The 19140-nt window shown below is 38.5% G+C and overlaps 1 protein-coding gene across 1 annotated transcript in view; it reads right to left on the bottom strand.

The window, feature by feature from the left end:
* Plcxd3 (phosphatidylinositol specific phospholipase C X domain containing 3) overlaps nucleotides 1-19140 on the bottom strand; it is a 147877-nt gene that overhangs the window by 46084 nt on the left and 82653 nt on the right. The window contains exon 2 of the mRNA XM_005356580.3: nucleotides 8274-8982. Within this exon, the coding sequence (XP_005356637.1) occupies nucleotides 8274-8982 (709 nt within the window). The remainder of the gene's footprint in view (nucleotides 1-8273; nucleotides 8983-19140) is intronic.

Here is a 19140-nt window from a genome sequence, read left to right as displayed (position 1 = left end):
ACAATATTTCATATAGGAAAAGAATCATCAACACCTTTCCACGATGCCACTAATGTTCTTGTTCCTCAGACATACATAACCAAGGAGACACCACTGTTCTTCTGGTGAACAGAAAATTTATTACTAGTTGCCCTACTAATCTGCTGACTTATCGGATGGCAAGTCCTGGATGGGGGTAGTGACAACAGGTGGCTCTTCATGTAGTTAGCACTGCCTCGTGCCACTTTGTAGCTAACTTGGAAACATTCTCATACTTAGCCTCTTGGTGAAGCTTTTCTTGGCTCCCAAATGCTGCTATGATGTCTGCTATTGGAGCTGAATAGCTTCCAGACAATAAACTGTAAATAGAACAGCAGGAGGCTCACAAGCTTGACTGTATTCCCACTGGACAAGAAAGACGAGTTGACTAGCTTCCTAACACAAACCCAGAGAGCTCAGAGAAGATAGGCTCAGCAAACATTGATAGTCCAGCCCTGAGGCTCCATGATGAGTCTGATACCACAGGCATCAGTGATTCAGGGCACAATATTAATTGCAGACTGACAACCAGCTTATGCATTCCTGGTGCTTACTGTGCCATGACACTCTCTGGCTTTCCTTGGACTTTATATTCGTCCTCTGACCGTCATTCTTCCACTACTGCCTATTGCTTCTATGACCTTGCACTTCAGTATCCATGTGGGTCTCAACTTTCTTACTAAATCAGAAGGGGCCAAATGGTAAATGGATACAAGGCAGGAAGGACTGAACTTAGCCATCTCTGAGTTTCCTTCCCCTTTGGTTGTTCTTTATCAGTGATCTCCAGTAGCCCCATGCCGGAATCCTGTTTCACTCACTTCAGACCTCCTTTCCTCATGACTTTGCCCACCCCGTCTTTTGAATGCTCTACCTTCTCCTGCATTTGCTTCCTTGTATAAACAATGTATTAACAGACACCAAGTTATGTCCTTTCAAAGGGCCAAGGCAGTTTCTTTATTAACCAATGAAAGTAACACATAGACGGATGACCCTCCTCCATCAGTGGGGATTTGCAAGAATAAGGATGGAGATGAAGGTGAAATAGACCCATATAATAACCCTAATTTATTAATTATAGAATTTTTCAGAACTTGATTATTTCTGCTTTCTATTTATGGGGTTGTCCTGCCTGCATGGTTTGTATTTATAAGCTTGGCCTGCCTGCATGTGTGTGTATATGTGCACCATGTGCATGCAGTGCCCGCAGAGATCAGGGAAGGATACCAGGATCCCCGGGAACTGGAGTTCGAGAGAGTTGTCACTTACTGTGAGTGCTAAGGATAAAACTCAAGTTCTCTGAAAAAGCAGCCAGTTTTTTAAACAGCTAAGTCATCTCTCATGCCATAATTTTGGGGAATTATGAAAATTTTTGAGTTACATACCAAAGACTTGTCTCAAATTTTTATTCCTAATAGATTCACTATTACCTACTTCCCATTTCCTTTATTTCCCTTCTTCTTTCTTTTGCCTTTGCTTTAACTTTTGTTTTCCTTGTGTTCTTTTTTTCTTGTTGTTCTTTAGATTGAGTTTTCAATATTCAGCCCAGGCTGGCCAAAGATTAATGATGTGCTTCCTCTGCCTCCTAAATACTGTGATTATAACTAAGTATTACAGTATCTATCTACTAATACCTGGGTTGGGAGACCAAAGGAGCGAATGGACTTGATTCATGCGGAGCATACAGCACAGTCCCTGGCACATTACAGCAGCTGGGTAGCTGCAATTGCCTTCCCCGTGTTTGCCCAGCTGGCTAATAGGGTATATACAACAGCAACATGGATTTTCTACAACACAGGTAGGGAGATGACTGTCGACTGGGATTTAGTAGTCAGAGCTGGCCCATTGTATATCTCTATGGGATGCATGTTCACCTAGAATGATGCTATGAGGGTTTCCCAGGATTCCAAGGGGCAGCATTGCCTGTAGAACTGAAGTCACTGTGTTAACATGTCTTAGATTTCTCTTTCCAGCACTTACTGTTTCAACCTTGGAATTGCTGCGGGTGAGTGTAGCTTCAGTTTTCCCCTTCCTCAGCCAACCTACATATTGGAGTTATTTTTATCCCCAAGGTTCAGTTCTGATCTGACCATTCAATTTCCTTTTAATACAGCACTGATTAAACTTAGTCATAAAATCTTCCCTTCAGTTTCGTGATAACTATCTTTCGTGTTCTTTGTTTTCCACCTTGTTGTCGGTTTATTTTTCCCATAAATTTTGTTGATGTGTGAAGGCTAATTAACACATGCATTTTATCTGCAAACTTTCCCCAAGATGACCTTACTGCTCCTCTCACTGACTACATTTTAGAGAGATTTTACTTTGACAATTGATCTTTGACATCCTAATTCTTAGAGCATTAGAAAATTTGCAATTGCAAACTATTTCTCTCCCTTCTTAAGATGGAATTTTTTCTTTGTCTTCTACCAGTACATTCTCAAACTTTGTTTCTCAAGGACCTGAGCCATTTTCTTGAAATACAATACTCAAACGCCCCTATTTCCTCCATCTCTATGTAAGTCTAAGAATCTAACTCCCCTGAGCACCTATTAGCAAACTTAGACGATCCAATAATAGTCAGTAAACTATTCCCTTATGTTTCATGTTCCATTGAGATCACTCTTTGGTGATCAACTCTATCTTTGATGCCAAGCTGTTCTGTGCCTATATCTAGTGCTTCCTATTTCTGTAGCCTGGGTAGCTACCCCCTAAATTTGTCTTTGCTTGTCACAATGGCATCCTGTCTTTAAAACCAATCAAAACATTTCCAGGCACTAGGCATCATTCCTGTAAATCTATACGTTTTTGATCTTTAGTTCTCTTACCGCTATTATGCAATTTGTACTTAACTTATATATATATTTGATTTCAAACTTACTTGATATATGATGTAACAATGGTATCTCACTGATTTTAACAGACCTCACACCACTTAATATACCTCATTCTTCAGAACCCTCAATAGATAAATGCTGAATTGGATCTAGTCCACTTGAATATATTGCCAAGTTTGGCTTGGATACTACCATTCAATGGAATCCAAACAAACTTGCAGTTAAATTTTAGAGCTTTACAATAGCAGGGAGATAACAGTGTGGTGGCTTTAAGACCCTCTACTGCCACACGCTTGAAATACAGTGTTCAGAGCAGAATAGGAATGCAAACAGGAATTAATAAACAAAGCAACTTGGGCTTACGTTTTGGGTCTACACTTCTTGGCTATGCTATGAGGTGAAGTTGGCTAAGACTTCTAATACTTTGTTCTTCCATTTTTTAAAAATGGGATAGCAATATGCCAGCATCGGAAAGATTTTATGAATGTCAAGTCAACTAATACAGGTAAAACAGTTTACTATAACACCCAATAGAGGTCACCTTAAGACAACTGACAATAGCAGGGCATGATTATAATGATCATACAGTGTATTGGACAATATTAATTTACTTACAGAGAGATACATTGTCTCCTAAAATCTGACAAGTGATACTTGCTTTTAAAAAAAGAAAAAAAAACAAAAAGCAGTAATTTAATAAACTTCCACATATCAGGAAAGGAATCGACTCAAGATGTACACCTTCTTTTTAAGAATGTGTGAATTTCGTGGGGGTGAGGTGTAAAAGCTGCTGTTTGGAAAATACATTAAAAATAGGTCTTTAAGAAATCAAAATCTGTGTCTTTCGGCATTGCTGAAGTGCAGAAAACACGTGTAGTTTTTAGGACTGAGGGTCAGACTGAAAGCTGAGGTCCTCGGGTCCTGGCTGGGTTTGATTTCCCTGAAAGTCACCCAGAGTTTCAGCCACCAGCTTCTCTGAGCACATGCTTGAAATTTCATTAACCAAGCTATTAGAAAAGATTGCTGTAGAGGAAAAAGAAAGCTCGTCTAAGTCAGGATTCAGTTCAAACTTCAAAGTTTCGGGTGTGTGTTGGGAGTAGTGAGCCCCCAGATCCTGAATTTCTTGTAATCCCCTGATCTGAGTGCCTACAGCTGCTCTGAGCACGAGACTTTCAGGAGTTCCTGATGGCAGGAGAGTGGTTTGGCTGGGGCATGAATATCTCTATATAATCTGCCCCTGAACACAATAAAGGGGGCCTTCTTGGGGAATTCAAGGATGACCTGTGTCGCTGTCTTTCTGTATGTGTACATCTGTGTATTTTAACCTCCAGCCCCCTTGCCCGAAGTTCGCGAACTGGGTGCCAGTGCACAGAGCGCAGACATGGGGGCGCTGTGCGTGGCAGGTGTGTATTCTTGAGTCCCATGGCTGATGATTGCATGGTGATTTTGGTTTGGATCTTAGAAAAGTTCATCGTATGTTTTGGTTCTAACATGGAACTGTTCATGGGTGAACAGCCATGGCACAATGGAGTAGGTGAAAAACATCAGTCTATTTTTATGCTTCTTCACTTGATCTGAAGAAATGGCAACAAAAACGACCCTTCGCTCCCTCTTTTAGAGGGAGGCAAGTAACCTCTGCTGGCCATGAATCAAGGCCAGAAAGGAGCAATTTCCAGAAAGCTAGAAGGTCCCTCTCCTGCCTCAAGGGTAACAAAACAAAAACTCAGGTTTCACATTAACACCGCATTCAATCCAGCAATGCAAAGGTAAAATGCAGGTGACTCTAGTATGTACAAGATGAAGCTCAGCTGGAGAATGCTCGTAACACTAGTATGGTGGCCAGGTTACAAGGCCGACGGATCTGTAAACCAGTGCAAGTCACTTGTATGATCTTAGAGGGCAAAATTTCATTCTACCTAGAGGATCCTTTTTTTTTTTTAATTAAATACCTTTTTTCTTTTCTTTATTCTTTTGGAGCAAAGTTAGAATTCACTAAAAGTTTTAATTTTGATTTAATTAAGGCGGAGAAGGGCTTGAGCAAATGCCACTCAAGGCTGGGTAAAGACCTCAAAAAGAAAGTCACACCTCTAGGGTCTTCCTATCTCCCTTTCTGCCTTTTCCCGTGCTTATCTTTTTCTTTTTTTGGTACTATTGTTCTACTATTCCAAATATGTAAGCCTCAAGCAAGTGAGAGATACTGAGTTAGAACAGATGGTTGAAGACAGTTCTTCACAATTAATTTCATGGGCTCTTAGTAAATATTATCTCAAAAAAGTTTGTGGAAAACAGTAGGAGTTAAATCAAAACAGGATTCTTCAATAAAATATTTGTAGGTGTCTTTTATATGGTAATGTGCACTGTGACTATTGGGAGAACTGTGCAAAATACAGTTTTCAGTACTTTTCTAACATTTGATATTTTTATCTCTACAAGTCCTCCTTTATAGTAGCATACCAGAGCATAGATAGCCAGAAAGCAGTTTAAGTATGACTTAGAAGCATCCAAAGTACATCAAATGCTATAGAAAGGTAAATGAAAGCCATTCCCTCTGAGTATGTCCTCTGTGGGTTTTTCAAAGACTGCTTTTCTACCTGGGAAACCATGGAATGGCTCTTGGTCAAAAGGCCAAACGGTCTCGTAGTATAGGTAAATGTTTTCCTAAATAGAGAATTGAATATTGAAACGGGTGTGCTCTTATAAACTTAAAGAGATCATAGGGATATTTATGCCATCCTAAAATATAAAAGTTAAAGATACAGTTTCTTTCTGCTAAGATGGAGGCAGAATGACAAAAAAAAATATATCAGTTTAGCCTGGGGATTTCTCTGTTTATTCACTATTTCCAGTGGGATGCCAGGGTTTCATCAAAACATAGAGACCTTATGGGATACAATTACTAAAATAGCACGTTTTTATATGTACATTAATCCCTTGCTTGCTAATTTGGTGAGAGGTCAAGTAGTCATTTGTCGGATCAGCTAGTCTTTGAGGAAAGTGGTGTTATTAGATGGAAATCTTTCTTGATTTGGGATATTTTGATGGAACTAAGTGAGGTTAGCCTTAATATCTGGGAGAAGGATGTGGGCTCTCAAAGGCAGTTAGAGTGGAAGCAAAGGAAAGTCGTGAGAAGAGGATGGGTGGGTGGAAGAGTGGATTCCACCAGAGGGTGTTCGGCTAAGATACCAAGTCATATACAAGTCGTCAGAGGAGATATCTCAGGGGAAGTCTTAAAATTACAGACAAAACGCTGAACTTACTTTTCCAATTATGTGCATTAAATTGATGATGCAATTTCTCTTAGATCCATAGATCTTCAGTAATATCTAAAAATCATGGAAGACACTGAGCCTAGAGCTATGGAATGCATGGACAGATCATGTGGGATCGCCAATGTCTCAAACACTGAAGCAGTAGTTAGGGCTCAAGTTTTAAGAGAAGAAAGGTAGACATTATAGGAAACGGCATGGAAGAGATTTCAGTGCTGTAGGTATAAAATGGATGCTTTGCAATTGCATTTAAATCTCAAAGTATGTGGAGATCCCAGCTAGTATGTGATCAACAGAAGAAAGTTATGATTCTGTAAGGAAGACTATTTTATTCTGGTGATCTGTGCCTTTCCCTATTCATAAGTGACAATAGCTCCAAATGAGTTGGCTTTAAATTTTAATACTCAATTGGCTACATCTATTTGCATACTTTAAATGGCTTTTAAACTTAACATGACTTGCCGGGTGGTGGTGGCACACGCCTTTAATCCCAGCACTCGGGAGGCAGAGGCAGGTGGATCTCTGTGAGTTCGAGGCCAGCCTGGTCTACAAGAGCTAGTTCCAGGACAGGCTCCAAAGCTACAAGAGAAGTCCTGTCTTGAAAAACAAAAAACAAAACAAAACAAACTTAGCATGACTCTATCTACATAGCCTCCTTTTACTACCCTCGACTGCTTTTAGTTTCTGCTTTGGTAGATGGTCCTTCATTCTGTTTGTCAATCAAAAACCTCATCCTTTCTTCTCTCAATCTTAGCACAGAGCTAACTAGTCACTCTATGATCTTATCCTTTATTGCACATCAGCCTCTTTCAAGTTCTCCTTACTTCCTCTCTTAGCTTACTAAAAGTGGTCTAAGCTGCTTTCCCACTTACCCTCATTCTGTCTTGCAGTCTGCATCAATTATTATCTAAAAGGCACTTGTGATCACTTGACTGCCAGACATCAACAGCCAGCTCTCTACCACTGGCTCGATAAAGTTCTCTGCAGCTTAGCTACAATATCGGTTTCAACTATATTCTTATCTTCTAAAGACTCTCCCACTGCCGCTGTCCACACATCGTGATATTCCACAGGATCACCCATGCCGTTTTACTTCAAAGTCCTTTTCCTCATTTTCGTATCTTTCCACACAAGACGTTGACTCTAACCAAACCATCCATCCATTCTGTCCCATTAGCACAATTCAAACTATCAATTAAAAGACTAAAATACATTCTATGAAAAGAATGTGGGTACTCTCTCCTTATGTTAACATTAATTAATATTTTAACTGAAATAAATGGTATGCATGGTTCTGCATGCTGTTACTCTTTTGGTGGAAGTTATAGAGATCTTTGTTGATGTCTCTATTAATACTTCACAGGTGATCATGGCTCTATCTTGTTAGCCAGTCTTGATCAATGGCGTGCTGTCTTACTGGAGAACAAACCTTCCTAAAAAGGCAGAGTATGTAACTTACAAGGCACAGGATGTGGCTTGAGAATGGGTCAAAATCAAGTATCTGTTTTATCATTCACTGATGAAGAAGCCTAGGAGAAAGTATTATATTTTCCTAGACCTATTTTTTCTGTATGATAATATCTACTTCTCATGGTTGTTATTAAATATTAATTGGTGTTCAGTATATAAAAACACTGCAAATAGCAAAGCGAGAGCCTTCTAATGTATGGAGTGCTACACAGATACATAAAGGAATATCACAATCAGGGGACAGGACTTGCCACTGGATGCAGGATATATATTGTTACACACAGATATGTATTACAGAGGATGTGTTAAAGTTCAATGGATATGAAGTTATCTGGAGAAAAAGATACTTGTAGAACTAATCAAATTAAGATCAATTAATCAAGGAATCAAATTAAGATCAATTAATCCAATTCAGTATCGTTTTATCCATATAAAAAAAGAGGCACATGGAAGAGAGATCACATAAGGAAGGTACAGTTGGTGATGTATCTATAAACCCAGGGACAAGAACTGTCAGCTCTCACCAGAACCTAGGGGCGCTTTTTAGCTTAAGTCAGCCAGTTGCGCTACTGTGTAACCCTAGCAAACTAACGCACCTTGGTAAGATATTTTGCTCTCTCACTCTTGTGCTCTGTAAGTTGAGTTCAGACTACTAGACAATTCTCCTGGCTTTCCGAAGGGCACTTACCTTTCTGTGATTGTTTCTCTGAGGCCGCTTGCCACACCTTTGACCACAGTGCTTGCTTTGGGTGTCAGCACCACCTGAGATATAAAAAACGAACCCTTCTTTCTTCTCTCAGTGATGGATGCCTGAAGAAACTGGATCAACTTCTCAGGGTCTGTCGTGTTTGCCCAGGGCGCTGGCATCATCTGCCCAGGCCAGAGAAAGGGCACCTCCAACGCCACTGGACTGTGGTAGAAGACCAATACTTGGTAGTCCTTCTCCCATAGGTACTTGAGACTCACTTCCTGGGCAAAAATAGCGGGACACATTTTGTTTCCATAGATGTCTTTCAGCATTTGGACCAGTTTTTCATGGTGATATTTCTGCATCCCATAAAAATGGTTGAAGTCCAAGAATACTACTTCTTTGGGGTGCTCTGTGAGAAATGCATTGATCTCTTCAAGACCCTCATTGACTTTGGCACTGAATAAGCCATGAGCAAAGTACAGTTCATTGTCCGGATCTCTAGGCTTCGTGGAAATTCGAAGGTCAAAGTAGCGAATTCCAGCTCCTAGCTGGCCAGTGAAGCTCATGGTTTGAGTGGCTAACCATTTCCTCATCAGCTTCTTGGCTACAGTTCCAAACACAGAGACAAAGTTTTGGACAGTTTCTGGCTGCTCAGGGCCTACAGGAGATGCTTCATCAATGTAGAAGCTGAAGGAATCATGGGACCCTGGGAGAGCAACAAGGCACAATATGGTTAATTTCTGATCTTTCCAACAACTCACTTATTTCCCTCCTGAAAAGCATTCACTCTCCCCTCAATTGAATCAGAAAAAAAAAAAAACTATGGTGAAATATTTATTTAGTGTTCATATGTTGTGGGGATCCTTTGAATGGCCTGGTATAGGAGAGGACACATTTCAGTTAATTAGTCTGATGGCAAAAGAGTAAATGATTTCCTTCAAATAATTACTTCAAAGGTCACATAGTCATCTGCTATGAATTAAACCACACTAACACACCACCACACTAACAAACACACCACCACACTAACACACCACCACACTAACACACCACCACACTAACACACCACCACACTAACACACCACCACACTAACAAGCATGGGCTTTCCATACCAGCAGTGTAATGATTCATGAAGTGTGATGTATGGCAACTCGTAAGGACTAAATACTTTGTCCTCAACTTTCTCATCTGTGATGGTTAGTCTTGTCAATATGACAGGATTTGAAAATCATCAGGAGGACGTTGGTGGAGACAGTTGACTAATATGGGAAGATCTACCCAGAATGGGGGCCGTAGCACAGTAGAATGTCATAGTCTGGGGGCTTTAGATGAAAGCGAGCGAGCGAGAGACAGAGACAGAGAGACAGAGAATGGAGTATCAGAAGTCATCTCTTTGCTTCCTGACTACGTGTGCCTTGTGACCAGCTGCTCTCTGCTCCCGCTGCCACAGTTGGGGCAGAGCTCACTGCAATTCCGCCTTCACTTTCCCTCACCCTCAAAGTCTGAATCAAAATAAGCTCTCTGTTCTTTAAGGTGTTTTTTATACGATATTTCGTCATAGCAGCAAGGAAAGCAATATACCAGTTCCCTTTGTTCTAATCCTACAGGGATTGTCTCAATGAACAAATAACTCCTGTGAATGGGTAGGTAATCAGAGTGTGAATTCTCACCCAACACATTTGGGAAGCAAAAGAGGGATGGTGAGATGGGGGAAGAAGTAAGAGGATAGTACAACTAACTTCATCCCTGACCTTGTACTTGGCTAGTTGTGGACTAAGATGAGATCAGATGCTTTTTACATACTGAATAAACAAGGGAATTTCTTGTAAATTAACACAACTGACTGTGCTTAAAAATTAACCAATATTTTCTCTCTAAAGAAAAGCCTCTCAATGGAATTGATTTTCAAATTTATAAGAATCCCTTCCATCATAAGAGGTATTTATTTAGTTATTTATTGAGGGAAGTTATAAGTGTCAAGTAACCATAAATACAGTGACATGTTTATCACTTCTTGTAAGTATGAAGTGCCAATGACATCTAATCAGGATCTGTAAAAATAATTATCTCAAGGTTGAGTTTTATCTTTCCAGTCTTTCTTGAGTTCTGAGTCATGATTACTGAGTCATTGAAATGGAACTCATGCATCTTGGATGCTTCACACAGCAGGAAAGGCAGATGGGCTTCCAATTGTGACACTCTTTCTTTCATTTTCATGACCTTGTCCCTGAGCCATTGTTGCCCATCTGTCACTTAGCTTTGTCTTGTGTTCCCTTTGTTACCTTGATTCTGACTGGGACCTACAAAGAACTGATTATTTTTATAGATCTTTGAATTCTCCAATATCTTATACACACATACACACACACACACACACACACACACACACACACACTCCCCTATATTTATGGAGGCAACATGTCATGGCATTTGTCAAATACTCTGCTTTTCCAGGGATGCAGTATTAATCTTGCTTGCATTCTATAACTATACCTGTATGTGCTCCATCTCGTGCATGTGTATAACCGTTTATCATCTCAGAGCTGAAACTGCCCATAGACAGAAGTCAGAGAGCATCAACTTTGGATACTGTGGAATATGCTGTGATAAAATAACTTGCAAATGTACTTTAATATTCAGAAAATAGTGAACTTTCAGGTTTAGAACAGAGAACATCTCAGAGTTTTTAGACTTTTTAAACAACAAAAGGTAATCCAAACAAACTGAAATGTCATGCTGAATTTAATCTTAAGCTGTGTGATCTATTTATCTTTAGTTGATGGTATAGGAAGAAAATGTCAGCCATTTCTGAGCAAATAATGTTGGAAGTTTTTGTGTCTGTCACTGCCATATTTTAATAGGTATTTAAATTTCTGAATATTGATTTATTAATACCTGTTTATCTTATTTCTAATCTAAGCGAAGAAGCTGAACAAACTGTACTGTAGATTCATATACACAGAGTAATGTATGAGCTTAAGAAGCATTATAATTGAATGATGTAAGATCAAAATAGTTAAATAATCATGCACACCCTACACAAGTAAGGAAAGGTTCCTCATGCAGAAAACAGGGTGGGAATATTGGATATGTCTTCAAACTTATAAAAGACATTAATTAGAATCAGGCAGAATAAAAGCAAATATAGTTAGATTTCTTATTCTATAAATGAGATTTTGGGGTGTTTTTTTCTATTTTTTTTAAAAATTTTCATTAGTGTCTATTAGCTATACATAATAATGGGCTTCATTTTATTTTGACAACTTCATACATGAATATAGTATATTTTGATCATATCCATTCTGCCTCTGTTCCTTACTCTTGAACGTACTTCCTTCTTCCCTACTTATCTTCCAATGTCTTAACGTTCCTTCTTTTTTCCTTCCTTCCTTCCTTCCTTCCTTCCTTCCTTCCTTCCTTCGTTCCTTTTGTATATTTTTAATATGTGTGTGTCCCACTGAATTTAATTACAGCTCCTATAGCCTCATACATGAGGACTATTCACAGAGCTTGCACACCTTCCTCGAGGCTGGCTATAGGATGGAAAACCTGCCTCTCCTTCCCCAGCCACTCCTAAATGCATTTCTGTTCTTGGGGAAAAGAAGGCCATTATCTCATTCATCTTTGTGACTCCATTATGGCCTTACTCTCACCTTTCTATCATGTGCTACATAGTAAAGCTTTCAATGTGAAAATAAGCTTTGAAAATCAAGTGAAAATTTAAAAAAATGGTTTAAAGATTATGTTATTTGTTGGCTTTCAAGGAACATATGCCTTTGAGCTCAAAAGGAGTTAAAAAATAACAAAAAAGTTAAAATTACACGTAAAGAAACAATTGATGCCTCTGTTAACACTGTTTTTAAACTAGCTGCCTCCATGGCATATAGGGTTTTTTTTGTTGTTGTTGTTGGTTTTTTTTTTTTTTGGTTTTTCGAGACAGGGTTTCTCTGTGGTTTTGGAGCCTGTCCTGGAACTAGCTCTGTAGACCAGGCTGGTCTCGAACTCACAGAGATCTGCCTGCCTCTGCCTCCCGAAAGCAGCTGTTGGGGGCAGAGTACTGGGACTCTCTCATTCTGTAGGCACTGTTTGGGAAAAGAGTTAAATCAGTTCATACTAAGGATAGTCCGTGCATTAGTATGGGGGTAAGTAGCCTAACATGGGTTTTCTCCAAAGAAAGTAGATTAATGACTTTAAATTCTATTTGGAATGATTTTTCCTAATGCCAACTTTTTCCCCTGAGATCTTTTCTATTGGGTTGACCTTAAAAATAGAAGCCATACTTCATGGCCACTTAGAAAGAGACAGAAAATGTTCTCCTACCCTCGTCTCTTTAAGACTGGAAAGCTAGCTCTCCTCCTTTGTGAGTCTTCTGCAGTCTGTGATCTAATCTATTGTTCTGTCCTGACTTTGTGTTCCTGGACTCTTGACAGCTTTTATGCTCGGCCTCGAGCTAACAACGTGAACCTAAATGAACCCTTGTTGTTTTGGGCTGACTTTGTACTATCTTCTCAGCAAAGGCCTGCTCCACCTCTACAAGTGCAGGCATATCCACATACCTGTGTTTGCTCTGGCTCTTAATAATTTAACTCTAAGAGGTTATTCTGTTATATCTTTCAAAACTGACACTTTGATTTTTCCTTCACTTGACAACTACTTTTCTCACTCAAGTAGTGTGATTGTAACGCTTAGGTAGTTCTTAAAGCTTTTGCACTAAATTTTAGGCTTTGTTACCTTTGAATATAGCCATTTAATATTCTATATTTTTTTGAAGTGTTGCCTTAGCTATATTATCCAAATTTTGCTTTGTGGTATATCCTACATAATTTATATATTTTCTGAATACTTAATATTTATATATTATCAATTAAATGTTCATTATTTTTATTTTATTTTAATTTAAAAAATATTTATTTTATTTTAATTTAAATCAGAGAACATCCATGCCATGTATAATTATTTTATTAGAGACAGGATATTTTAATGTAACCAAAGATTGAACTCAGTTTTCTGAGTTCTGGGATTACAGAAATTCACTATCATGTCATCATACCCAGACTATAATTTTTCATCTTTTAATATGTAGTCGGCTTTATTTTATTTTATTTGGTGACTTTACATGTGCAGTTGGGAAGAATGTTTATTCTTTTGCTACTGAGTATGCTGTAAATGTTTATTAGGTTCATTTAGTGAGCGATTTTGTTCAAATTTTTCATATTCCTATTATTTGTTATTTTGTTAATTACTTAGAAAGAAGCTTCAAAATCAATCATGTTTTATTATTATTACTATCATCATCATCATTATCATCATTATCAATAATGGTCCCCATAGGCTCATATATTTGAATACTTAGTCAACAGGGAGTGGCAATACTTGAAAAGGATTAGGAGATACGGTTTGTTGGAGTAGTTGAGGCTCTGTTGGAGGTAGTATGTCACTGGGCATAGGTTCTGCAGCTTCAGAAGCCAAAATCAGTCCTACTGGCTTACTCTTCTCCCTGTGGCCTTTGGCTGCTGATATATAACTCCCAGCTCTTGCAGCAGTCTACCTGCAGGTTGCCATGCTTCCCACCATGATGATAACAGATTAAACCTCTGAAACTGTAAGCCATCCCCAATTAAATGGTTTCCTTCCTAAAAATTGCTGTGTCTCTTCACATCAATAGAACACTGACTAAGATAGACAACTTTTTTGCTTTCTAAGTTTTGAAGCTTTGTTAATAGCTTCATAAGCATTTATAAATGTGAATATATTTTCTCAATGAATTAATTTTTTCTATATGCCTTCTCCTCTCTTCCTCTTCCCTACCCTCCCTGGTACCAAATGTTAAGTCAGGATAGCATTATTTTTGTTCCTTTTTAGCATCCTTGTGTCTTTTTTGTAAGGGAGTTTCTTACATACAACACATTCCTGAGAGTTGGTTCTATATCTACTCAATGTCTGTCCTTGAATTCCTGGGATTGGCTCAGTGAGACAAGCAAGCTATTCTGCTACATTTTTACTACTGACCCATTTGTTTCTCATTGCTGTTTTTAATCTGATTCTTTCTTCCTTTGGATTAATTAAGTTTCCTAATATTCCATCTACTGGACTTTACTATCAATATCTTATTAAAGTTTTTAATTTCTGGGTATGAAAAGCAAAATATTTATATGATGATTAAAATATCACATAAGAGGTTCTTTTGACATCTAAAACAAAGCTTATAAGAAAAAAATTAATTAACTATTCTATAAGCCTAATTAAAATAACTTTCTATAGCCTAACTACCTGAAGAGTACCAAAGTTCATATGTGGTTGTTTGACAAATAAAAGTAATGTGTAAAATATGACATCAAAATATACTGGTTTCTAAGCTGGATACTCTAAGGAATTCATTCATTTAAATAAGTCTTTGATTAAAATACAGTAGACAATGTAAAACACTATAGGCAACATTAAAGGAAGTATTGTAAGACTAGGGCCAAGACTCGAGGCTTAATACGGGAGGGTTATCAGGTCATTAGTTATTGATATGGCTTTTATTTTCTATATTAATAAATTGAAATACTTTAGTTCATAAGATTATTATAAAAATGTATGATTACCATAATAAGACTATAAATAAATACTGTATAAAACCATAAAGATAACAATAATTGAGGTTTAAATTGCTGTTCATTTTTATATTGTTATAACTAGTGGAACATCCATTCACTTAAGACTAAGCAAATATCATCTGCACAAGTGAACATTGGGTGGCTGTACCAGCTCATGATGGGGATGATGGAGACAGTAAAATACTAAAGTTGCAGAATTCATGTTTGGAAATGCTTATTGGAAATTAGAGTCCTTGACAACATGTGTCCAGGTTTCACAAGTTTAAAACAAAAGAATAATTACTCCACTTATTGTTGTTTTGAACAACATTTAAAGACTCACATTCATTATATTAATAAAGTTGGTAGATGATTGAGACTAATTTCTAGTGCTCCTCCTTCAAAATCCATGCAGTATTATTTATGAAAAATCTTCCAGATAAACTTTTGGTTGCTGTGTTTGATCATAGCCTCATTTCAAATAAAACTATTGGTTTAATATGCACCGAAGAAGAGGTATCAAGTCAATTTCAGACTAAATGACCCAGCAAGTTAAAGTCAGAGAGGTATACAAGCATTCAGTTCCAATAGCCACAATTTCACCAGTGAATCCAGGCTCTGACTATGTCATAGGAATGATCCCATCCATGATTACCCCAGCAGAGCACTGAGCTTGCTTGTGTCTGTCCAGGACACAAGACTCCATTGTCACCCCTATTCTCCTAAAAATCCTGCTTCAGACAGCGTATTTCTTGGTTACTTGATAACCTGATTGTCATATAATCATAGAAGTAGCACTACAGAGGCAGGAAAGCATGGGTGTTATCTTCCCATCTTCCACTATGAACCAAAAAGGACTCCTGGGTGAAAAAATAAGAAGGTGGGCTTATTTTTGTGACCATTTTCTGGGACAGAACAAAAATGGTTAAGATTGCTTCCATGCCTCATGAGAAAAGGAAACTGGACTGAAGTTTTCCTTTTTGTCTTTCTAATATGTAAACACAAATCCTAACTTCATTTCTTCTGGTGTGGTGAAGTCCTTTTAGGAATAATGGTGGCCTTCCCCGACTTCACAGTTCATCTGTCTACGATGATGTCTGGTTGTCACTGGGTGTTGGATGTCATTACTGGTACTTGGTTATGTTTATCAACTTCTTCCTCTATCACTGTGTCTTCCTCTCCGCCTAAAACCTTCCACATATGCACACTTGATTTGAAACCAGACTGAACGCTTTTAAAAAAAAAAGAATAAAACAAAACATATTCAAAAGGAACCTTTTAAATCTCTGGACTCATTCCAGCATCCATCTTGCATAAATGCAAAAATATTTTATCTGTATCAATCAGTCGAAATGGTTTGCAGAGGAAACACTACAGAATGAAATAACTACTTCTGGTTTGCACAAGAAAACACCACGGAAGTGAAATGACCACTTCTACTAATAATCATTTTTACATGTTAGGCCAGACTAGGCCACTTTACACAGCATCATCAGGCCTCCTTCCTCTTCCTGAGTTTGGCTGGACCATCTCAGATCATCAGATGGTGAAGACTAGTCTGTCTCTCTCTTTATCCACTCTGGTCCCTTCTCTTAATGCGATAAGGCTATGAGTACCACAGCCTGTGGGAAACCTTAGGAATATTGCAGATGGCTGTGAAAGAGAATGTGCCTGTCATGTCTGTGACTTCGTTACTACTTCTTGACACCTGGCAAGGTACATGGCTAATGCCACCGAAACAAATTTAAAAAAGCATCAGAAAATTCTGCTGAGTTATTCTGAGACTCTTGGTGCTGATATACTTCTTAGAATATTTAATCTTTCTCTAATTTCTTCTTCTTTCCTTGGCATTGTTTGCTCTCAGGCTCCCTCATTTTCTCTTGTTCTTCTACCTCCTAGTTGAAAGCATATCCGGGCTATGACCATGGGTTTCTCAGTTCCTTTTGGTGATCTCATCCAATTTTAGCTTCTTTGTCTTTTTAAAATGTCAAAATTCAACACACCTACTTTTGTCTGAGTTTTAGAATCCCTGCCTTTAAGGAAAGTAAATTTCATTGCTTTCTTTATATCTCGAATTGAAATGTCCCAAATAGAGCTCAGTGTGCTTCCAGATGTGTCCTTCCCTGTGTTCACCAGCATATGGAACTATCGCGCCAACTTCTGTTTTTTCCTTGAGTTTTTCTTCAACTTTATCTTTGCCCCTCAAGCCACACAGTCTTCACCTTGCACTGTGTTGAAGTAATTACTATTTTAAAATAAATATTCTGTCTCAGAGATGTTCCTTTCTTTTCATCCCAGTGCAAATAGCCTAGTGTCTTGTGTGGATCACTAAAACAGCTCTCAAGGACCATTTTGACTGAGATTAGCAGGTCTCCCAAGCAGTTCACTTGTCAAACTTGCTCCTCAAAGGTTAGCCTGGCTCAGACTCCAGAATGGATTTAATCTGAGAGGAAAAGGCACATGACTCCAGCCCTCTATTCATCAGGAAATCTCCTGCTTCCCATCTTTTCACTAATAAGCTTTGTGAGGCAGTAATTTACCTTGTCTCAGCTCCCCTAATGATACTGTTTGCTTTGATCATGCTGCTCCCTGAGAATTCGGACACGCCATCACTAAAGGCTAGGCTGCTCACTAGAACCTGGTATGCTGAAGCTACTGTCTCTCACTGCTCCTTTATTCTAAGTCTCTGGAGTAGAAAGAAGCTTGCTCAGTTCCCGATTCCTTCTCCCAAATCTCTAAAGACCACCCTCTGTGATGCTGCCCACGTGACCCGGAGCACGACCGAGCACGGAGGACTCTGCACTGTCCTCTCAGGTGGTAACATTCCTGAAAATACTATAAAATCTACTGATCTTCTTTTATTAATGTAACGATGGGGGAAATTAAATATATTACAAAATAACATTCATACTCAAATTACTTTTATTCAGGGCATACGGCAATTGAGGCTCTCTATTTGTGACTACGTGATGTTCAACCCCACAGGAAAAAAAAAAGCCTTCAAAATTAATCACTTGTTTGTCACCTGACAGTCTATAATTAATCTCATTAATTTTTGTTTATCACACTTATTAAACCAATCAGTTGTTTGTGTTTTTGGAAGAATGTGACTAAAACCTTAAATAGGAAGGATTATCTCTCATTTCTGACACATGTTCCTGACTTAATCCTCCATCATATGACTGTGTCTTTGATTAAAAAAAAAAAGATTTTTTTTTTTGGTCCACAAAGAAAATGAACGTGTATCACACATCAAATACTTCTCAGTTCAGAAAAACAATTAAATGGCACAGAGTTGTAGCTTAATGTGCACACTTTATCTGACATGATAGGTACATAGAAAGTGCATTTGACAGTATTAAACCCAGTATATCTGGTGAATCACTGAGGTGATCTTTTTGCAGTGGAAAAGCCAATTTTATCATGCTTTAATTTTAATGTCTTTTGGGGGCAAGTCTCTAAGTTCAGTTGTCTAAATTCTCCTTCTTTAGCTCACCCCAGAGACCAAAGATTAAAGACATGGATTACCTTACTTTGGTATTTTGGCGTAGGGTTCCAAATGCTAAATTGGGAAGTCCTATTAGATTGATGTCTCCCGGGGGTGAGGACGCTCAATACTCACCGAGAAGGCTATGCATTCGCTGCATCCACTTACTAAGTCAATAGATGAACTCATGGCAGATCATTTAAGAGCAACAAGGGGCAGAAAATTGCCATCCTTGCTGCCAACTATCAATTCTCCCATGCATTTAAATTTCTCTTTCAAAACTATCAACAGATCTATAAGGAAAGCAATAGAAAGACTCTAAGAAACAGAACATTACTAAATTACTTCCAATTTCCTGCTAAGCAGCCATAGTGGGGGCCTTTCCTTTCCAGGGCAACACACTCACTCTGGGCACTGCTCAGTATCACATCAAATGGACTTATGCCCCGAAGCTTTGCTGCTGTGCAGGGTACTGCTAACTCAATAATAACACATCACAACCTTGCAGCCTAGAATCACAAAACTGGGGGAGGGAAAACAGGGACCTGGAAAGGAATGTATGCTGAATTACAAAGATCTAACAGCACTGTGAACCAGATAGTGAGAAGCAGTAACAGACTTCTGCCTGGAGCCATCTGCAGCAATAGTTCTTATCCAAGGGTGCTTTTCATTCAGGGGTATTTGAACAGCTAAGGAGACATTCTGGTTGTTGCAACACACAGGGGCTGTGGCTAGCATAAGCTGAGTAGAGGATGCCTATAGACATCACATAATACCCTGGAGAGCCTCTAGAATAAA

This window comes from Microtus ochrogaster, chromosome 19 (genome assembly GCF_000317375.1).
Source record: "Microtus ochrogaster isolate Prairie Vole_2 chromosome 19, MicOch1.0, whole genome shotgun sequence".
Taxonomy (NCBI): Eukaryota; Metazoa; Chordata; class Mammalia; order Rodentia; family Cricetidae; genus Microtus; species Microtus ochrogaster.
Note: the sequence above shows the minus strand (reverse complement) of the source record. Positions and strands in the feature narration are given on the sequence as shown.